Source organism: Rattus rattus, chromosome 8 (genome assembly GCF_011064425.1).
Source record: "Rattus rattus isolate New Zealand chromosome 8, Rrattus_CSIRO_v1, whole genome shotgun sequence".
NCBI lineage: Eukaryota > Metazoa > Chordata > Mammalia > Rodentia > Muridae > Rattus > Rattus rattus.
This window is the reverse complement of record NC_046161.1, coordinates 63670958-63694753: the sequence shown is the minus strand read 5'-3', so window position 1 is coordinate 63694753 and position 23796 is coordinate 63670958. Positions and strand designations below refer to the sequence as shown.

The 23796-nt window shown below is 45.9% G+C and overlaps 1 protein-coding gene across 3 annotated transcripts in view; it reads right to left on the bottom strand.

The window, feature by feature from the left end:
• Window positions 1–23796, bottom strand: part of Rora (RAR related orphan receptor A) — a 722958-nt gene that overhangs the window by 24304 nt on the left and 674858 nt on the right. For all 3 annotated transcript variants that reach the window (XM_032909335.1, XM_032909336.1, XM_032909337.1), the window contains one exon: window positions 6580–6665. In XM_032909335.1, coding sequence (XP_032765226.1) covers window positions 6580–6665 — 86 coding nt within the window. The remainder of the gene's footprint in view (window positions 1–6579; window positions 6666–23796) is intronic.

Genomic DNA, 23796 nt, shown 5'->3' with positions numbered 1-23796 from the left:
CTCAGGGATTCTCTGGGGAGTTTAGGCATGCGTTATCGGGGATCAAACTTGTGTAGCAAGCACTTTATCATGAAAACATATGAAATATGAGGGGCAGATTGAAAAAATAAGCCCCCCTAACCCACTTCTTAGATGTGTAGTGAAAGTTACCGATAATGGTGGAATTGAGGGTGATACAGGGTCTCAAAGGCTGCACCTCTACTCAGGCGGGAAAATTAGTTTGCTAGATCTATCTCATTATTTTTTTTTGAAATATCAGTGACTTTTTACACTGGGGTTATTACTGATTTCACTCAAGCATGTGGGCTAGCTGGCCACTGAGCTGTGTGGTAGCAGGGTACTTGGGAGTCTTGCCCTGGACTTGGAGGTCCCTCCCGCTTGGGGCTGCTTCTCCATGAAGCACAGGCTGCAATACTGATCTGATGTTTGGTCTTTTGACAATTTTCACGTAATGAATTGATTCCTACAGTTCATTAACATACCCACTTCCACTTCTGTGTACACATATGTCTTAATTAGCTGCTCATTGGCTGTTTAATTACAAGAAAACAGCTGACAGCTGCCTCGCGGAATTCTAATGGCAGACGAGTTGGAATGGCTACACATTTGCTTTTTGACAACCAAGATTTATTCATGACTCTGAGTTATTGTGAGTGCTCCTATGCCTGCCCACAGCATTGCATTTTGCAGTCTGACTAAGAATTGGAAATCCAGGAGACTGTACAAGTGGGTTCTGCGTCTGCCTGTGCTGAGAAGAGCTGAGTACTCTGAGGCTACAGGATGCCCTAGGTCCCGATTCTTATTTATCCTGGGAGCTTCCTTTCAAGAATGTTCAGGAGGGCGAGGAAGAGTGAGGACAGAACTCGGAGAAGCTAGTCAGTGGGGGAGAGATGGTAACTGCCAGGTTTAGTGAGGGTAAGGATAGGTCATCTATAGATTGAAGTCAGGGAGAAGAAGAGTCAAAGGAAGTGAGAAAGTAGAAATGGAGTTGGAGCAGGAGTCTCCTAAGCAGTGAAGGAGGAAAGAGTCTGTAGAGGAGAACAGGTGGCCTCATTAGCACCAGTTAGCTACCTAACTACAACTGCCCTACCCCCACCTCACCCGTGCTCATGCATGCTGAAGCACTCCCCGGGAAAACTTTCTTCCGTAGATAACGGCCCACCTCCTCCTCGTGGAACTGAGTGTGGCAGTGAGCTCTGACTGGAAGCTGACATCACCTCCGGTGTCCCATTTGTAAGTGTAGGTGTTGCCAGCGCCTGAGCTCCAACAGTCTCAGATCCAGTCCTGAGGAAGGCACTGGGCAACCCCAGGAGAACCATCCAGAGATCTAGTTCTCAGGCAGGGAAGATTCTACCTACCACACCGTCTGGAACTCAGTTTGTTTGTGAGCTGAGGAGGGACAAGCCACTTGTTTTTGTGGTGCTGGAGGCGGAAGCGGGGACGCTCCACCCACCTCATCGCCTAACACAGCAGAATGGAAGGCTTAGATGGCGGAAGGGTGAAGTAGCAGCTTCTTTCCCCCAGCTCTGACGTTCATTTGAAAAGGCCGAGCTCTGGTCCAGGACTAGGCATTTTAAAGCATTACAGATAAAAAATATCAAATATGAAAACATTAATGTTGAAAACCATACAGAGCCAGCTCAGGGGTCAGAGTGACTGTTTAACAACTGAATAACAAAAATGGCAGAATTCATGTAGAGCTAGGAGGGCCTAAAGGGAATGAATAGTCGTCGAGTTTCTTTCCAGCCAAGCCCATACAAAGCTCCGCACACTTTGATGATTTCCTCAGATGGGAGAAAAATATCTGTAACATACTCTAAATATCATTAAAGACCTTCCTATAGTTATTTTACAAGATGCTTGCATGAAGAGATGATTCTAAGTTTCCCTGTGACTGGCTGGAAGAGGAAGTTTCACAGAGGATATCGTCTCAGCTATAAGTCATTGATGAGTACGTCTCAGATAAATGAATCATGTACGGTAAGTATACTGTGATTTCTAAGTGTATGTATATATATGCAGGTTATATGTATTTTTATGGAGAGCAAAGAGTCTTAAGTATGAAAAAGCAATTTACTAGCCCCAGTACTAGACTGTACAGTAAACTTAAAAACAGAGGCTAGGGGTTAGTGTACTCCCGCTCTTGCAAAAGCCCCCGGTTCCCGCAGCTCATAACCAAATCTCACTCCAGCTCCAGGGGATCTGACACCCTTTCCTGACTTCCGTGGTATCTGCACGTACACCATATACCTCTTAAAACAACCATACAGTTGAAACTGTAGAGACGAAAGCCTAAAACAGTTATGGATTTGAAAAACGAACAAAAAGTAGGTGTCTGTGACAGAAATGTTCCATTATCGGCTGAGCCGCCGTGGGAAGGGAGAAGGGAGAGTAAGTGGCCATTGGGCCATTTCTCAAAGGCCTAACCACGAGCATAGTACTCTTTCAAGAGAGCAAGCAATGTACCTTCATGATGATGAAACCCTGTTACAGCATCCTTAAGACTTGGAGGGAACCCTTGTTCCCTCCACGACCACAGAAACCAGCGCTTATTCCCTTCCAGCTGGGGGGTATGCACTTCCCCAAATGCAGTGGCTACAACCAAGGCTGCCATTCCCCACTCTCCTTAACTCATAGCCCAGGATGCCTCCCCATCCTATGAAACTGAAGCAGGCCCAGATTTCTTTAATGCCATCAGCTGGATATGGGCATCGCGAGTTTACACACAGTTATTTTTGCCCTACACAGACCCCTTCTCTACCGATAGACCACAAACTGCTTGAGGGAGGATTTAGTCGGTGACATGTTTGGATTCCTTAGAGGGCTTATGGTACGTGGCCCCAAGGTAGAGTTCTCGTATTACTTTTACTATCCTATGCTTTGATATGAAAAAGTGCCAATGGCTACCGAAGACAAGACTGGGCCATGGATATCCCATTAATAGTACCTGTCTACCTTGAGCATTGCCAAGGTATGGAGGAGTTTGGGTAACAACAGCCAACTCTGGGTATGCAAGGGCTCGCTGCATATGCAAGCCTCTCCTGGGTGTCTGACCTGGATGCATGAGGCTACTCTAGCAAGCAGCTTGCTACCCTGACCTAACAGGCTGGGGGAACGGACTGATATCTAGGTGATAAAGCCACTTGACAAATCCCAGGCAGAATTCCAACCCAGGTAGTCTGAGACTCTGAGGCCATGTAGAACACTGCCCCTGTCTAGAGGGTAAGAGCAGAGGGCAAACTGGGAAGAGCCGGAAGCAAGCGAGGAGTCCTCACAGCTTACGGTTTCTGCTTACGTAAAAAATGATATGGAAAAATGATAATTACTTCAACGATCATGGTCTCTGGCTTTATGGTCAGGCTGATTTTTAGATATACCTATAAAACAGCTAGCTCAGAAAGTGACTGTGGTGTTTGAATGAGACTGCCCCTCCCCGCCCCTACCATAGACTCCTATGTTTGAATACTTAGTCTCCAGTTGGTGGAACTGTTTGGGAAGGATTGGGAGGGTGTGGCCTTGTTGGAGGAGGTGTGTCACTGGAGGCGAGCTCTGAGGTTTCAGCAGACTCCTGCCTTCTACCTTTTGCTTGCAGTTTGAGATGTGAGCTCTTGGCTTTCCTACTGCCATGCCTTCACACACTCTAACCCTATAAAACTGTAAGCCCAATGACATGCTTTCATTTATAAGTTGTCTCTGTCCTGTTATCACAGCGATAGAAAAGTAACTGCCACAACAACACAGACCATTTCCTCTCCCCCTCCTTATTACACATCCATTTGATATATAATGCTGTTTACCCTCCTATGTCTCATTATACTGCCAGAAAGAAAATTATTTATGATTTACATGGTGGGATCATCTCCACCTGGTTAGAATGTGATAATGAATGGCAGTGGCAGAAATCTGTAGACTTCTCTGTAACTAGGGAGAAAATTATTACAGTCAGACACTATAATATAGAACTCATACTGTATCCCTCAAAACCAAACTCATAATACTATACAGCTCTGAATAAACAACACTCTAGTGGTTTACTGGTGTTCATTGTGGGAAGTCACATGAGCAGACGAGCTGAACACCATTTCAACATGGAGGTGTGGCAAGGACAGGATTCGGGGAGTGGGGGATGAAGGTGTCTGGATATACTGGGACTGTAACTGCTGTAAGCCTTACTGTTTTTATTTATTTTCTCCAGGAAAAAAAATAGTGGGCCTTAAAATGTATCTTGTGCATGTGTACTCTGTCAATTCAGGACTTACTGACTAGCCTGTTATTAATGAGCCTGAGACACAGCATACAAGTCACCCCCATTCTAGCCCGAATTTCATTTTTCTAGATAATCCATTGTCAGTTCAATACATAGAATAGAACTACAGTGGCACAGCTGACTGACTCAGAGGGAGTGCTGGGCTTCTAGGGCAGAATGCCAAGGGTACAGGTGGTACAGACACAAAGGCTATGCATACAGAGGACCACAACAGAGTAAACACTGCTGTAGGGACAAGAGAGGACCTGGTACTCCCACCGAGGACATAAGTTCGGGGACACAGAGGCTGAAGTTGGGCCAGCTGTCATGGACAGGTCATGTGTATAGCTAGGTTAGTATTTCAACTTTCTTTCCATATCTGTGGGACATGCAAGAGGCCTGAGGAGGACATTGGGTATCTTCCTCTGTCACTCTTAATACCTGAGACAGAGATTCACTGAACTTGAAGTTCACTGTTTCAGCTCTGGTGGCAGGCAGGTGAGCTCTGGGGATCTGTCTGGTTCTGCCCCTGTCAATACCGGGAGCAGAGCACACACGCTCTATGCTAGGACCTCACACTTGTAGAGCACTGCTATACACTCAGCCTTCTCTCCAGTCCCAAGTATTTCATTTTTAAAATAATTATTTCAGAGAGGACAGATTAAGGAAGAAAGGGGCATAGATTTCTTTCTTCTTCTTTTTTTTTAATCCAGTACCATGAGGCCTAAACCACAGAGATGAATAATTCAAAATTCCCCTCAAGTAACAAGTTCCCCACTTCTGAAAGGTGGGTGACCTTTTACAAAAGTACAAAAGGATTTGGTGGTGTACAAAAGTCCCACGCTTTGGACCAGTGAGGTGGGTAGAGGGACTTGCCACCCAGACGATGACCTGAGTTCCGAGGACCCACAGGATAGGCTCCTGCAAGCCGTCCTCCGACCTCCATATGCATGCCATGGCTTCTCCTCTTCCTGCCCCAAATAAACATGCACGATAATTTTCAAAAATCCACCTCCATTAACCTGCAGTCTAGATGGTACATTTACATATATGTAAATCAGCCAATGATATGATTAGCAGTGAAAGGAAGAATTTAGAAAAGGATGGGGCTAATCTCCCCAAATCTCTCAGCCACTATGTCCGCACATCTGCAGGTGATTCTATCTTATCGAATACATTCTAGTTTTCACTAATGGAAAGCAAACCAAATTCACAGATTTCCCCCCAGCCCCCAATCTTAAAAAGCCTCAGGGCCAATCTGGGTTTGGCTATTACTGTCTCCCAGGCCTTTTGCATCAAATAGCAACTCTCCCACTCATTTTGTGCCACTTTAACCCGGTCTTAGGACTCTTCCCATACAGGCAGAAGAATTTAAAATTTAACCAATGGAAATCTGAATAACAGTTTGGGGGCGTGGTCTTGGATTGATTAAGATAAGCATCCTTTTTCCATTCTCACAGTAAGCCTGCTCTTCATCCACGGCTCCAAGGTCACAGAATACAAATGGTCGCAGTAGCAATAAGGAAGACGCTATTTAGACACACAGCGACACTTCTCAGGTTACTCATAAGCACCTCCTATTCTTGGAATATGCTAACAGGTGGGAAGGGCAGGTGTCATGGCTACTTTATGGATGAAGTTGAGGGATTAAAAGGCTAAGATGGGGCAGGTGACACCAGGAATTAAAGCTCAGTTCTTCCCATAACTTAACATCTGAATAGCAACAGAAACAGTCACAACCAAGTGAAACTCACGGGAATACCTTCTCGTGAATCCAGTAATGGGCTATCCAAGGTGTGTGTGCATGCCCTTTGCAGCAAGGGAGGCCAGAATGGGATGTCAGTGTCTTTCCCTGAAACTCCCTGCCTTATCCCCAGGAGACGGGGTCTCACACTGAACCTGGCGCTCACTGCTGCAGCTAGGCTAGCTGGCCAGTAAGCCTCAGGGATCTCTACCCCAGACGGCTGGGGGTAATGGGCATGAGTGGCCATTTCTGGAGTTTCCGCATAGACGCCAGGGAATGCGTCCTCGCACACAGAATGCTATTCCCCACTGAACCATCATCTCTCCATCCCAGAGGTATCTCATCAGTGCAGTCGACTCTGGTCCCTCACTCTTGATTCTTCCGCCGTCTCGAGGAAAGGACTAGCTAGGTTCTAAGCAACTGCAGTGAATACGGTCTAACAGCACAGCACCGACCACACCCTGTCGTCATCACTCAGAAGCTCAAGGAGGAACTTTTATATAAAGGTAGACTGGAGGTAAAAGAAAAATAGAAATCGCAAAGATGCCTCGTAACACGAATAGAAACAACAACAATTCAAACAGCTTACCTTGCAGCCTTCACACGTAATGACACCATAATGGATTCCTGACGATTTGTCTCCACAGATCTTGCATGGAATAATTTCAATTTGAGCTGCAACAGAAGCATGCAACCAGTTAATTACATTTTCTTTTAAACACCTTATAAAAGCGTTCCCCGATCAGCATTTGTATAGCGAAGACTAATAACCTGATAAGCATTACCCTGCATTAACTATTCATTGCTGAACTGCGCGGGTCCCCCTAGAGCCCCGGACTAAATTATGGCTGCTCGTTATATAATAGCTTTCGGGTTATTAAAATGGGTCATTTGAGAAGGTGTTTAAGAGCCCACAAGAAGACTGGAATCAGCATTTCAAAGGCTCCCAGAACTGGAGAGTTCGCAGTTTAGGCCTCAGAGCAGAGCAGACACTAACACGCGTCCCCTCCTACCCCATCTCATTTTCCGTCATTATTTTTAAAAGGTCATAAATCTGTCTTGGCTGAGCATGTGGCTCTTGACTGGGAGAGAAAAATATACCCCCAAAAAGTCAGGTCTACTTAGGAAAATGATTCAATTCAAAATATTAATAAGTTACATATGATAGGAAGGGCTCCTCACTCATCTTTTCAGAGAATTAATGTAGTTGCCATGTGTTCAAAATTAGTTCATCTCTGTGCAGCCAAAACCTTTCAGCCATAAAGTTAATATCCTGCCCAAATTTAATAATGATGAATTTTGACAAACAGGAGAGGTTGCTTCTGAATTTTTTTTTTTATGATGGAAATTGATTTTTTTGGGGGGTGGTGCAGCATCCATGTATTTTTATGCAATTGATTATTTAAAGCTGCTTGCCTCTGGAAAACCAAATGATTAAGATATGACACCAAAGTTTAATGTCCTGGCCAGGCATATCTCTAAATAAACACACTGTATTTCCAGTGGAGGTAGAAAAAGTAGAATGGAAACCCTGAAATACACAGAATAAAATACACGGGGGAAAAAAATCTCACATTTAACTCATCTCTTAGACCGGGTTTATATGTGAAATCACAGAGACCAAGGCTGATCTGTGGTGATGGTGATGACCCGCCCCCCAACACCCCCATTTACCCAGAATGCTTGGTTGTGCTACATTTACATCCCAAAGTTTCCACATTGGCTGTCACCACAGCACATCATCTGCCAAGTTTAACACCCAGAATAGCATGGACCACAGTCAGTTTCATTTTATGCAGTAGCTAGGTAGCTTTATGCCTCTCACAAAGCAATGGTCTCATCCAGGGACTCTGTTCTCTGTTGTGTGATGTATGCAACACACATGCACGCACGCACACACGAAAGCACCGCCTACTCTCTTCTAATGAAATACCACCACTGACCTTGGTACTTGATGCAATGATGTAATAACATCCAAATATACAAAACTACTGAATTAAAACTCACTATAAACCGTGCAGCCTGCTAACTCCCAAGAAGATGAGCGTGAGTGTTGCGCTGACTTCCAGCTATTCTAGAAGGACGGTCCTTTCTTATGTATCTTTTCAGCACTGTATCCCTTGTTTGTCAATCCAAGATTTGGCTGTGGGTGTGTGCATGTGAGCGATGCCCCTAGAGGCCAGAAGAGGGCGCACAAACTCCCTGTAGCTGGAGTTTGTCCACCAGAGGCACCAGGAACCCAACTCAGGTCCTTTTAGAGAAGCAGCAAGCACTCTTTAACTACTGAGGCATCTCTCCTGCCCAGATAGAGACTGTCCAAAATCCACTCAAATTCTTCAGAATCATCTGGAGGCCTACTGCCTCATAATGGTGACACTGCAACTTAGAATTTCCAACCTCGCCTTGCTTGACTTCCTTGAGTCACATAGCATAAGGCCTCGTAGTAAGCGTTCCTTTCAGTATCTTTGCTAGAGTCATGGGAAAGGCTGTCTTCCAGCACCAGGCACTTGTGTTCAACACATTTCAAAAAAGTGGCAGAGGGAAAAGGCATCTAAAAGGGGCCATCAGCCCACAGTTCCAACCCGGGTTTTCCCAAATGCACGAACTAGTCTCTAATAAGAACTGGCTGCCTCCACCCTGACCTGCGAGGAAGAGAATAATTAGGCAACACTATTCAGTCCACTTGTTCAACAGAATTTATCTGTGAAATAGAGACAACCCACCAGGAGCTGCCTTCTGCCTGTGTTCCACTTTACGCTATCACTGAAATGATACCAGCAGATCTCTTTAGCCCCCACCGTGTAAATCAGCATCAGAACCACTTGAGGCAAATTGAGCATTACTCTTTTTCAACCAGGCCTTTCAAGAACCATCTTCAGGGCATAGGGGTTCAGTGAGTAAACCATCGGCCTTGCACACAGAGGACTGGATTCCGATCTCCAGCACCCACCTAAACGCCTGGTGGGCATGACAGCCAGTCTGAAATTCCAGGGTTTGGCAGGCAGAGGCAAGAGTTTCCCCAAAGCAAGCCGGCTATCCAGACCAACTGAATTGGTGAGCACTGGATTCAATGAAAGACCATGCCTCCACGTAGAAACAAGGTAGGGAATGCTTCAGAAAGACGCATGACGGAGCCTTTGATGGCCACATGCATGCACACACAAATACAGCCACACAGATGTAAGGCAGCAAAAGCATCTTCAGTCTGTCTCAGTGACGGGAGATACGTATATATCAATTCTGTATAGGAATCTAAAGGCCATGGGGGTGCCTGGACCTTCCAGGGAAACTAATACTTCCTGAGTCAGATAGGAATGTGAATTCTGCTGCTGTGCTCTGGGGTGGAGCAGGAATTAAAACTGCAGGGGCGGGGTTTCAGAGAGTTCTAACCCAAATGCTTTAAAATGGCTCCAGTAGTGCTTTAAATTATACAGACAGGTCTGCTGGTATGCTCACGTCATGGGGAAGGGTTGGAATTATCATCTCTGCCTTAACACTATCCACCTGGGAATGGCTCACGGCCGGGCTGGGGCAGGGCAGTGGTTAACGGCAGCACGGACTCAGGCGGCTGGTCTGGTATTGCTGGCTCAGGGTTGGGGGCCTGAGTCAGGCTTCAGCACCCTTGGTTTTAATCCTTACATAAGTTCGGGTCTTTCCGAAGTCAAGGTTATCCAAACCCGAGCTGATTGCACAAGTTTACCTGGAGGCCACAAAGCAAAGAACGAATGGGCTCACGTAGACTCGCTGGTCTGTCCAAGATGAGGCCATTTCCCTAGACCTTTGTTCCCGAGTGCTGTGCTTAGCCTCAGCAGGCCATGTAGGCTAAAGTATCAGAATTAGTTAGAACGAGTTTCTCCAGGCACGTCACAGGTGGGGACCGAACGGTCTCTGTAGAACAAGGTTCAGCTCTATTTGGTCAGATTAAAACTGTTCTGCTAGCTGACCCCCTGCATGGCTGTCTTATCTCAGAAGGTAATTTCAGCTGTGAGTGCTCTTTGGGAGATGAGGAAAATGCACCTGCTCCTACAGCAAGCCCTCTGAATGTCATCTGATCACACGTGTTGACATTCTCACAGCAAACATTCGCAACCGGGAGCAAGGCACTCCACTCACCTCTCTGCTCAATTCCCCCAGCATGCAGAAGCCCTCCCTGGTCCTACTGCTACTCAACAGACGGACTCAGATGAATCACAGAGGGGAAAATGATAGTCTCTGCCTCCCGGATATTTCACAAGATGGCCACCAATTTCAGTTTTCATTTCAACAAGAATGATAAAAATCCCTTCACCTCCCATCTGTCCGGCCTTCCCATTCTCAACCAGGAAGCGCTGTCATCCCCACACATCACTCTTTCAGCACAAATGATGTGTCTTAGCCCCTGTATCTACTACACACATGAACTTGGCCAGCATTCCAAACAACGTTCCCTGTCAGATACCAACATGGTTGACAGTCACATGTATGTAGACTAATCCACAGCACATATGTATTCCTCCCAGCCAATATCATTGAGCAGTGGACCACTGGAAGCCAGATGTGGCTGTGTGGTCCCAGATTAGCCTCACAGTGAACGATCTTGCTATGAAAACTTTCATCCGCCCACGTCCCGAGCAACCCCCCACTGTCTACATAATTCGCTCTTGTGCACTCTAAGCAGTTCAGGCAGGCTCTCCACACTGGCAGAGGCGGACTTCCGGCTGCCAGCGAGCCAATTAACCATGTGATCCTGAGCTGGGTGCTCAGCACCATTTGCTTTTTATTTCAAGTCTACGGGAGAGGCAAGGCATCACTTCCTCCTATGGGTGAGAAGACTGTTTAAGAGCAAATGCAGCTCTGGGGCCTGCAAAGTGGCTCAGAGGAAAAGACCTTTGACACCAAACCTGATGACTTGAGCTCAGCCCTTGGGATCCATACAGTAAAGAGAAATGACTCCTGCAAGTTGTCCTCTGACCACCGTATGTGTGCTATGGGCTGTTTGTACCTACTCACACACACACACACACACACACAACTAATAGAAACAATTTCTTATCATGCCGTCCTGCCAAGCCAAACCATCTGAACAACAGAAACCAGTGAGCTTGCCCTTGGTACATAATCATTCATGGAGGCTCAAGAGAAGCCACCCCAGCGACCGGAAAAAGCCTACATGTTAAAGGAACCCGTGTCAGTAGCCCGTCCTGGGAATTACCTTCTAGCATAGGGCTGAAAGTCACCATTCCCATTCTGGGGTACCCTTTCTATTTCGCAGAATTCCAGGCAGAATGTTTGACCTTCCAGTGACTCACCTCAGGTTTACCAATTCTTAAGCCTAGGACATTAGTTAACCCCTCTCATCCCAGCCTCCTAACCGAAGATTTGCCGGTATGACACATGAACGGCGCGGCCTCCCTGAGCTGTCTCCATGTGGTTCTATTCGTGCACCAAATCCAGGCACACGCCACATGATTCTTTTAGACTTCACATTCGGATAACTACTAGTTATTTTTACTGTTGTTGTGGATAAGGAGCCCTGCCTCATAGTGGGATGAAATTCTTTCCTCCAGAGTCTAAGCTCTTTGCAAAGTGGGGATAGAGAAAAGCTGCTTATTTGCTAGGGACCGCGGAAGGTGGTTCCTGCTGGCCGCCACGGCAGCATGGCACACAGCAGCTCTTAGCTGCAGCAATGGTGCACGTCACAAATAGTGGTGGGATGTAGGACGTTGTTCTATTGGTTCATAGCCAAAAATAAATGCAGCATCTATAGACTCCGCTCACGCCAGTGATGGCACATCATCTGTGCACCACACTTTGTGTTAGTGAGAGTGCCCAGGACCACTGTGTGCGTGTATACGGGGAGGCTAAACGTTGAGAGTGGGTGTCCATGGCTCTCAGCTATTTTTCAGATAGGGGTTTTCACTGAACCTGGAACTTACCAATATAGCTAGACCTGGAATCCTCTGTCTCCATTTCCCCACCCACCTATTTTCTTTTTCTTTTTTTTAAACATGGGCGCTAGTGACTGAACTCAGGTTCTCAAGCTTGAGAGGCAAGCGCTTTAACCAAATGAGTTTCTCCTCCGCACCCACACTACCTTGAATTGGACTTTATGTGCTTGGGGGTGACTTCTGGCTTGCCAAGAAAATGGCTAGGGGCTAGACCATGGCTGCAATTATGATAGACTATCTGTCACACATGTGGCTGTCTATCAGTTTTGCTTCTGTTGTGGAAAGAAAACCCAGCAAAGATCTGTTTGGAAAAGGACCTCTCTTTTGCACAAAACTGTTGAGGTAATTTTTCCCCCTTCTTGGAAGGCTGAGCATGTAGAGGACATTTTCTTTGCCCTGTTACATATTTCTCTAATATTTGAATTTTTTTTTTTACAACCAGCATGTATTACTTTTGTAAGCAGAAAAACCAATAAAGATTAAAAAGAAAAAACCCTAAGGCGTTTGATTTTATTTTCAGTCAAATGGCTGAGTCCCTTTGTGGATTAGTCACTTTATTTTATCCCCAGTTTAAAACTGCTGGGGTATTAAAGGCTCCTGTGGCTGCCCCCATGGCAGTGCACAGAAGCTTGGCCCCTGTGTCAAGGCTGGCTGGCCTACAGCCTCCGTGTTGCTTGGAATGCCTTTGGAAACTCCAGGCCTCTGAAATCTTGGCCGCTCTGGTTTCAGGACCTCTAAAATTGGTTGTGTAGTTTGCACCCTATCTAGGGGAGTCCAGCTGAGGACTTCAACTGGACCTGTGAGCCCTGCTGTGGAGGCTCCTTCTGATTGGTCTGCTTAGTTGAGGTCATTTTATTGTTCAAACCATCCCTTCAGGGGCGAAAGCCTCGTCCACATTGCTACGACATTACACAAGTGCTTGGCAAAAAGGGTCAGGAACCCAGTGGTGACTATTTTGTCCCTCGTTCCTTGGGAGGATTGACCGCCCTTGAGGTTCACTGAGCCCTCTCCTTTTATCTCTGTGGTGAGTGGAGAGCACCCTGTCACCCTGAACCTGTGATGTGGAATACAGTATGGCTCTGTTCCCTGCCCCCTCCCCACCATATGCCATGGTCCAGCTGCACACTCCAAAAACTCATAATCAACTTGTTTTACCGTTGTGTCTACTAAATATATACTACTCAGAATGCTAGTTTTCCCCCAGAAGATAGTCTTTTCTTCCCTTGATTTTGGATTCTTTCATGACAGTACTGAAATCATTGCCACACATCGCCAAAACAATTAGACCCCTAATTAGGAAAGTCCTACCCCTCAACACCCCCTTCCATAAGCAGCCTTGTCATTTCCCGGCAGCACTAACAACAGCCGAGAGTTACAGAGCTCTGTGCGGTTTTCAAAGTTTTCGACCTCATTAACTTGTTTTTGACTTCCATGTGCACAGCATCCCTGAAGGAGGCAACTGTTAACGTTCCCATTCTACAGACGGGAAGGGAAGCATCTGGAGGGTCACATGTACTCCTTCATGTTTAAATATCCTGGAGCTAAATGTGTAGGCAGGCAGACAGACAGAAAGACAAATATGTGTGGTATCTCTTTCCTTGCTTGGTTTATTATAGATGCTATGGATTTGTTACTAGCGGTCTGCCATTCTCAAGAACAAACAACATCAGGGAGAAAGAGACAGAGAGCCATCCAGCCAAGAAGAGGTGGTACCAGCCCTGCCAACCTGTCCTCGGACACCCGACTCCCTGGGTGGCCTTGGGTAAGGCACTTAGACATCTACTTCCTCCACCTATAAAATGGGAATCCGTCTTACCTCCCAGGCAGTGGTGGTAAATGAGGTGGTAACCCTCTTTGAAGATGAAAAAACCCTATATAAACAGGAAGCTTTAGGAAGCTTGGCATATCATTGGCAAGAACCAGGACGCCATGCCCTCACTGCCCACAACCAACCAGTCCACCACAAAGAATCAAAGTACATGGTGCCATAATTTGTACCTATGAGTTAGACATACGTAAGTTCTTGAGGACTGGTGTGTTTGGGCGTTGCTATGGTAGTCTCAACCTGAAGACAAAAGGCCCTTAAGATGGCAACGTCACAGCAAAGTCCATGGAGTCACACTATTGAATCAAGGCTAGGTCAGTCATTTGGGACCATCACCCATGCCATGGTGTCTACTTGGTAAACACAGTCCACGTTCATGTGATCATCAGACACTGCAAGGTTCAGTATTAAGGGTTTTTAATTGACTCGAGGGATGCCCTCCAATCCCCAGTCAAGTTACTTCATTAAAAGAAACAAAGACCTGTACTATTCTGTGCTCTTGAAGACTTAAACTTTACTTAATATAGGAGAGACAGACAGACAGACAGACAGACAGACAGAGACACACTGAGGCGCAAACCCAGGCCCTTGTGGTACACGCCAGGCAAGCACTCGGTGATGGGCCTATGTCCTTGGTCCATGAAATCACTTCTTAAAAACTTCACATTGATGGAGGTTTCTTCTAAAGCTTCACAGCTTTTTAAAATATTTTTTTCAAGACATAATTGTAAATACCCATTCAGCATACACACACACACACACACACACACAGGCATACAAATACACATAGACACATCTCAACCTTAAGTGACAAAGATTGCAAACTATAATTAAAACTGAGCACAACTGGACATTTGGAAGGTGGACTGCTTTGCATGCAATTTAGATGGAAAAGAGTTAAACCAGGAGGCCAGAACGTCCCAGAATGAATTCACAGAAAGCTGGGCTAGCTGAGTGTACAGGAAGTCTGTGAAGAATAAGGAAGCTAGGCCTGCCTTCTCATGTGGTTTCCTGTGAAGATACAGGTAGTCCTGACAATGGGGACAGAAACATTAATCCCTTGTAATGTTCCCATCCCAACCAGATTAAGCTTTCCTTAGAAAAACCTGACTCACATTCCCTGATGCATTTGTGTCTTTGCTAAAAGCCAAATCCAGATGAGCCTGCTCATCCCTAGACAGGGACACTCTATCCAATGAGAAGGGAATCAGGGAACTGGAGGCTTTGATTTTTAGATCCAAGTTTCCCTTGCATTCTCCACCTACATAGTTAGACACAGAATGTCTAAATTTAAAGTAACCGACTCCTTTACCTCTTTTGGTAACTCCCTAGTAACCAACTAAACCTTGAGCAACATGACTTGACCAGCAAGACGACGATGCTTCCTAAGACGTCATTCTGCTCATAAACTGGGCCAGACGCTGAGTAACCCCTGCCCCCAGAGGGTGCCACTCAGATGGCAAATAGAAACTCTCTTCTCTTCTTGTTTTCCCAAATCTTATCCCTTTCAACCATAAAGTGCATCTGTGGCCATGATCTGTGGTCTTAATTGAAATTAGAGACTTAGAAAAAGGTCACTAGATATTTTGCCAAAACTTCCAGTTGGAATAAGCTTCTTCAAAGATTTGATAATGAACTAGAAGATTCTGGAATCATATAGATGTATGTATCTCTATCTTGATTTTCTTTCTTTCTTTCTCTTTCCTTCTTTCTTTCTTCACAGTATATAGTTCTTACATTTTTTTTCTAGGTCTCCAGGATGAGGAACATTTAGAAAACTCCTGCTGAATTTTTTTGGTATGGGTTAAAAATTATTTCATGATATTTCATCGGAAAAAAAGTAATGCATTTTATTGGTTGGTTAGACTATGCTCAAGGGGAGATTCCAGATAGCTTATTTTTAAATAGGTGTACCTTACGTGCTACTAGACGCAAAATGTCATCTGTCTGAAAAAGTTGCATCTAATCTTTTTTTAGATCACCCTTACTATACACACCACACTCTCCTTACCACCACCAGCAAGAACACTCATACCACATTTAGGTTAAGTCTTTCTTTCCTTGCAGCTGAGGGCAGAGGGTCAGCAGCTTGCTGTCGTCATTCAGAATCTCTTTCTTCACAGCAGCAGAGAAGAGGGGTTTTAATGACTAAACCCAATCTGGAAATCTCATCTAGTTTCTGCCCAACCAGAACCATCAGAATTACTCTTACAGCCTTTCAGGATACAATCTCACCTAATATAATTACAGCACAGTCCTCACACCCAAGCTCAAGGAAAAAAAAAACCCTCCATTTTACAGATCCCCCCTTCTTCCTACCTGCCTGTGTAGAGAGCAACCTAGATCCATTTTATAATCGTGGTATTTCCATTTGGAACCTTCTTAAGGGATGGCCATATATAGTGCTATGAAAAGAACTACCAGATGATTCAATTCCACAAGTAAACGGGGGGCGGGGGGGAATCTGTGGACATAGAAATGGGTTTTTACAATAACTGGGCTGTTTAAATCTATTTGCCCTGTGTTTTCTGAGTGTGGTCTCTGGTGTCCTTGGCACACGGCGCCACCCTGCACTGAGTACATACTTCTGAACAGTCTGTCTGCCTCAGGGCACTCCACAAAAGGCCAGAGTCTCCTGCCTGAAAAGCCAACCATTGATTGCTAATTCCAGTTGCCCACATTCCATGACCTCCTCTGGCCAAAACCAGATGGATGAGGTAAGATGTGTGGAACTGGGTCAAAGTCACCAGAAATCAGGTTAAGTCACACAAGTGTACCCGGCAAAGAAGCCTGTTGTTTCTTTCCATGACCCTGAGTGGTTTTGGAAGAGCAGTGGCTGCCCCTTGCACAGCAGATGATGTCAGTAAGGAAATATGCTCCAACCAAATAAACCCTGGATTTGTGACGAAAAATGGGGGAAAAAAACATGTAATTTTAAACCTTGAGAATGCATTACCTCCCTCTGCATCAAGCCACAGAAGACCAGAAAGACGATATCCAACACTCACACAGTCATGGAGCACAGGGCCACTAGAGCTAAGCGTTGAAGGCCCACAGATGGTCAACAGTGAGGATGAAGAAGAGGACGACTGACCCAAGGCCTGTGTTCCACCTCCACGCTATCTTCCTATTATTCCTGGGGAACGGAACTTGGTATGACAGAGAAGAGTCTGGTATTTTGTTAAAACCCGCAAGCAAGAATTTAGGGCCGGTAGAGGCAGAAGGGCAGATTTTAAGCTTTGTAGAATCATAGGCTGGGGATGTCGCCCAGTTAGCAGAATGTTTGCCTGGCATGCATGAAGCGCTCTGGGTTCCATCCCCACCATTACATAAACTGGGTGTGGTGAGCCTTGTAAGCACTTGGGAGGTGAAGGCAGGGGGATTGGTGGTTCAAAGTTATTCTTTACCGCATAGCAAGTTCAAGGCCAGCTGGGCTATGCAAGACCCTGTCTCAATAAAAAGACAAAGCATGAATGGCTAAATTCTTGACTGACAAATTTCACCAGTTCTCCAGTATATCCAGCTTCTCGGACACAGTCAATAACATCTGAACACTAGTTCTGACAAATTCAAATACATCATAGATCTCTTTCTTGATTACAATCTAATAGTGATTTTTTCCATCATAGATCTCTTTCTTGATTACAATCTAATAGTGATTTTTTTTCTTCTCTCCCTCCCTTCTCCCTTCCCTTCCTCCCTTCCCTTCCTCCCTCTTTCCCTTCCTCCTTATTTTGAGCAACAGGGTCTCACTATGCAGCCTTGGCTGGCCTGAACTCACTACTGTAGAGTAGGCTGGTCTCAAACTGACATCGACCTCCTTCCTCTACCTCCCCAGTGCTGGGATTAGAGGTGTGCACCAAGAGCTGTACACCGACCTTCAATGGTGTTTCTTAAATATTCTCCTCCACCATGCATTGTTAAGACAACCAGTATAGCCAGGCATGGGAATAATCAGAAAAATGACAGAGGAATCTCTCTCTATCCCATCTCTGAATGCACACTTGGAAAACTTAGAGAGATAGTTCCACTGTTAACTGTAAAACCCAAGTCAAGGAGAAAATGGGTAGCAAGAGTGACCGAAAGCTCAAGCCCAGTTGTTTCTTTCACCAGTCCTGGGTGGGCAGAAACTTCTGGCTATTTCTTGGCTGGTAAGGGAAATATGGGAAAAGACACAGAGTCTGGGGCAGGCTTGGTACTGGTAAGACCTGAGAGAGTGAGTGCTCTGGACCAGGCTGAGAGGCTGTCAGATCCATTTTAATCTGACACCCGAATATAAATTCACATGCTGTAACATCTTACAAGTGTCATTTTTTTTCCAGTAAGAAGAACTGTGTAGCTCGGAGCTATGTGTGTACGGTATGTGCCTGTGCACATGTGTATGTGTATATCTGGGGGAAGTGGGCAGAAGAGACACTCATCCTCAGGCATGCCACCCACTTCCTTTGAGAGAGTGTTTGTGCCTGAACCTGGAGCTCACTGATTTGGCTAGCTTAGCTGGCCAACAAGCCTCAGGGATCCTCCTAACTCTGTCTCCCCAGCTGGAGTTACGAGGGTGATGCTACCACTGTGCCTGGCAATCTTAGGTGGAACTCGGGTCCTCCAGGGCAAGCATTCTACTGACCAAACCCCTCCATCAGCCTGCAGCTGTTTTTATTTAAGTCTTGAACAGGAGCGAGGCAGGAACACAATAGCCAGGTGGAGACACGGTTCTACATCAGGTGCTGTTTTTGCTTGTGACAAACATTTCAGATGACCTTCTGGCCATCCTGGCCTGCCTATCGACTATCAACATTAGGCTGTGTGGGTATTTGTCATTGAAGACAGCTTGAGTGACTGCGACATATTCACTCAGAAGTGACTTGTAATTTGCAGTGAAAGTGTGCCATTTGCAGACTTTGGTACCTCAGGATGTCGAGACTTGGAATGTGCTTCACTCCCACTGCAGGACCTTCCACACAGGATGGAAACACATCTGATTCCTGGCAACTTCTGGGGTGCAGCATATTGTCATAGCCAAAACCCTGAACAGCAATTCTCTCAAGGCCAATGGCTACTGCCATCTTGTTTCACTATATGCACACGTGCGCACGCCCACATACACACATACACACTCTCCTTCCCAATACCTCACTAATGCACACTACATCTACCACATGCGATATTGTGCCTGTTTACCACACACTCACACAACACGGTGCACCCCCTCCACACACACACACACACACACACACACACACATATAAATGCATGAAGCTGTAAGTGTCATTACCCCATGCTGGGCAGTGGGGGCAGGAACATGAACTGGGCACCAAGAGTCCACTAAAACAGCATTACTCCAGATCAAACTCCAGCTTCCCCGAGTGTAAATGTGCGATAAAAGTGGAAGTTATTTTGAGAGGAGAGGAAGGTAAAATATCAAGTTTTAAATTCCTAAACTCTATAGCCTGAGGTGGAGTCTCTCTCCTACCCCTTCCTAGCTCTGCAGACCTGAGCAATTCATTAAGTGTGTTTCCTCATGTTTAAAACAGTTCCCACCTCATTATTACGGTCTATACGTGCAAAGGACCCCGTAACATCACAGTCACGAGCAAGTGCTCAGTGAGCATTAGCTGTGATCGTCATCTCTGTCTGTCTGTTAAGGACGGAAGATATGGCAGGCTGCAGCTGGAATGGATGCAGCTTGGAAACATGACAAGGGTTAAGTTGCCATTTCTTCCTGGGTGGAGCAGCTTTACTGGGATTGCATAGACCTAACCAAGAAATAACCCTCAAGAGGCACAAAAAGCCTCAAAAGAAACCAACGCTTCTTTCTAGAGCACGGCTACCGCAGAGGTGGCACCCTGGAGAAGTGCTGAGAGGAAGTGGGGGAGAGGCCCCACACACCAGCACACTGTGGTCAAGTCGGGGAAGGCTGATCTGCAGGGTAGGAGGCACTCATGGGTCCCTGTGACCTGAGAACCATGGATCAGACACTTGGGCTAGAGAGCGGCCATCTTCCCCCCAGCTTTGGACAGGCAGCTGGAGCATGGTTGTCTTATCTTGCTAACCACGGGGATGTGCTTCTGTGGTGAGCACTAGCAGACGTCATCCAGTGAGGGAAAGGGGCAACAGAAAGAATGGATGTAGAAAGAGTGTGACCAATTTCATTGTGTTTTGGCTTAGAAAGGGAATACTTTGAGATGTTCACTTCGAGTCTTGCAAAGGATTAGAGCTAGCACATTGTTTCTATATAACCAGGTTCTCTTGTCTTGCCTATTTCCCCCCCTTATGTATATGTGTATTTCTATGTGCATGTGGAGGAGGGCAAAGGACAACCTTGACTGTAGTTCCTCAGAGACAGTCAGTCTGCTTTTTTGTTTTGTTTTGAGACAGGGTTTCTCTGTGGCCTGGAAATTAACAAGTAGGCTAGGCTTAGCTCGCCAGTGAACCAGAGGGATCCTCCTGTATCTGCCACTCCTCCAATAGGATTAAAAAGAAAGTGTCTCCATGTCTGGCTTTTTAAAATGTGACTTCTCGGGATCAAGTTCAAGTTCTCTTGCTTCTGAGGCAAGCAGTCTACTGATGGCGCTCTCGCTTCAGCCTTCTCTTGCCTTGTTTACAAAATGGTGGTCCTTCAATACCACCTCATGCTACAGCAGGAGACACGGGGCAAATGCAAGGCTAAGGCAGCGTTGATGGAAAAGAAAAAAAAATAATTTGCGTGTCTTTTAGAAGTAAACAATTGCAAGTGAAAGTGCTATACCAGGAATTTGCTCAGATTTCTGTCTCTTTGAGGGTCTGCCCCAGGCTTTAAATCGGTAGAGACAGCACCCACTGTAGGCCACATTAGTGGTGTAAGCCCAACCCCCAGCATTGCACATTTTCCAAACAAACCCATTATCATCTATGGTGCACCTTAGGGTCTCAAGTTGCATTGTGTCCACCCACAAATGCCCGGGATAATGGATTCTAAAGAACAAGGCCAGCCAGCACACCGGAATAATGTCTAAGTGCAGCCACACTATAGCATGAACCTCCAGGCCACAGCCTTTCCTCTTAGGTGCTGAGGGGCCAACACTAAGTATGGTGCCTAGGGCAGCCCCAACTTCCAGGAAAACCAATTCAACTGCTCACTGTGCTGCACCCTGGTTATTCCATGTTATTCAAAGAGACCCAATCAAAGATACCATCACTGCAAACAATTCCCAGAAATGGAGTTCAAGAAGGGTTAATGCCCAGAAAACTTGTGTATAATTAACTAGTGTATAGATGTCTAAGTTCAAATTCTGAGTGGGACTGGAGGTTTTTCAGATCCATAACCTCTGGTACGTTAGCTTTACATTTCAGTCATGCCTCCAGCAGTCTCACCAATCACAGGAAGTGTGGCTATCCCCTACTCTGAATGAAAAGTCACATCCCAGATGTGAAAGTAAAGAGGTACTTGCTTGGGGGAGAAAAGGGTATACAGATGAAATGTGAAGGGGTGTGAAAGGGATGAGAGAGAGCAATAGAGGTGAATGTGATCTCTCTGTGTGTATGAAAGAGGGGGGGGAGGGAGAGAGAGAGAAAGAGAGAGAGGCTGTCAAGTAATAAAAGAAACATTTTAGAAAAGAAAAAAAAATGCCACTCAAAAGATGTCACAGGGTAAAGTTTAAACCATCCCCAGCTTCCAAACTAAATACTAATATTTAGATTAAAGCCCAACATTTCATTCCTGGGATTAGCTTTTTGAGATGTCGACAATGTGAACTGATGGTTTTGCTCTGGAACTTAGCATAGCTGGTAGCAAAGCAGTCAGTTCACCAGAAACACCAGTCTGTCGCAGGCACTTCCCCAGAGCGAATCACTGTACCCCCAGAAGATCAGCCTTTCCTACTGGGGTCTACTAAAGTAACGACTGCCAAGTTTTCGGGCAGGGGAGTCCTTTCAGAGCGAAGCTTTTGTTTTCTTCTTTCCTCATCACTGGCTTTTGCACACTGCTAATTAATTTACAAATGTAATTCCCACCCCACCCCACCCCAGAGTCTCAGGTAACCCAGGCTGACTTAAAACTTGCTCTATAGCCGGGGATGACTTTGGACTTTCCGTCACTAACTCTAAATCTACCTCCTGCATGTTGTTATTACATACGCTATCATGCCTGAGATCAAACCTGGCTCTTCATGCATGTCAGGCAGGCACTGTGCCAACTGGGCTTCAGCTCCAGCCCAGTTACAAATATTCACTGAGAAACTTCAAGGCCCAGAGCCAAACACTAGGCTTCTAAAGATGTGGAAGGAAGAAGACTCACAGCAATGGTTTCTTTCAATGATTTCAAATGTAGGGTTGTTACAATGTATCATTCGGGCAGTTTCCCTTAAAGGGACTAAAGGCAACAGTTGAGATGGAGAAAAATCACTTTTTGATGACCATGAGCAGCTTGCCTTAGGCTAACCTGAATGGGGGTAGGGGTCGGTCAAGGGTTTGTGGAACCCTTGGCATCACCACACACCAGATCTCCTAAGCCGGCTCCTAACCCGACAGGTAGCTGTCCTCTCCATCACTGTCAGGATGCCACAGCCCACATTCAACTATAACAGTAACACGGACAAAAATGTGGAGCAAGGACTCCAGGGCTCCCTTAACAAAGTCCACAAACCAGGGAGTTATTAACTAGTCCATGAATTGGATTCAGTATCAAGTGTCATTTGAATTAATATGGGTTGTGTCTACGGAGAAAACGACTGCTAAACTGGGGGAGATTAGTCACAAATTCTTTAACCGTGCGTCTAAATGGCCAGTGGGCCTTAGGGTGTGAGCTCACAAGTGGCAGCCCCAAGAAGGACTTTTCCAGAAACATCGTCATTTGTCCCAGTCTAATGTGGCCATTTTTCCTCTTCTGCAGCAAGCTCAAACAATCCCCAGAAAAAGGCAGAGCAATGGAAAATAGTATAGTGCTTGTGAATATTCTTCAGGGGCATCCTTTACACAGTAAGAAAGGATCCTCCCTCCCCCCCACCCAGTCTCCACTCCTCAGTTTCTTAAGACAAGGTCTCCTTGTGACTCAGGCTCACCTTGAATTCTATGAGTCGAAGACTGGCCCCAAACTCCTGATCGTCTAAGCCTCTACTTCCCGAGTGCTAGGATTTCAGGCCTGGGCTCCCATACTTGGCTCAAAGGCCTGAAACTTTAGCCCATTTGAATCTCTCTAAACATACCTACACATGAGGAGAAACCTCCAGAGATAATGATATGTCAATGAGAGTGACCATTCCAGGTTCTTCTGGGGAGGAGTCCCTCTCTTTGACTCTGGCTGGACAGTGTTAGGGGAGCAATGACTCTGACAGAATCTAACATGCGTGGAACACAGAATGGGGAACCTGGAAGGTTAACAAAAATCTCATGCCCCAAAGTTATAGCAGGCCAGTGACCTCTGAACACCTTTATTATCTGTTCCCTTCATTTTCTAGAAGAAGAAAGTGAGGGGTCCCTATTCTCTTCCAAAGAGATCATCGGCACTGTCTCCCACACCAAAACCAGGACTGGTCTCTGACATCGTCACAGAACACTTTGCAATACTTCTCTTGTAAACCTTGAGTGCAGATGGGAGGAGAAGGACGTGCTGGCTCCTTCCTGCCCTCCCTCCCATCCCTGAAAAGGAAAGTAGCCTGGGACATTTTTTAGTGGTTGCTGTTAGTTTTTCCAGGGCACTAGTGACTGGGTATTCTAGATCATCATGTCCACTTTTGCAGGAGGAGCGCAGCCACCATGAAGAAATGATCAAGACATCGCAGGAGGCGGAGGCAATTCCAGAGAGGATTGCTCACAAATGTCGTGGCAGTGCCGACATCATTGGCACAGATGTTTGGCTGTCCTGTCTGATTGACTGGTTTGAAGGGACAAAGTTCATGGGAAGGGATGATGCTTCCTGGTACATCTGTTAAAATAAAATCAGCCCTGCCTCCTAGTAACATCTAAAACTTGGAGTGAGCCCTTGCCATCATATCTTAGTTCTCCTGACAATACTGTTTAATGCGGGTGGACTTGGTGGAAATTCTGATTTTGTTACCCGTTGCCGCCGATTAAAAGACAC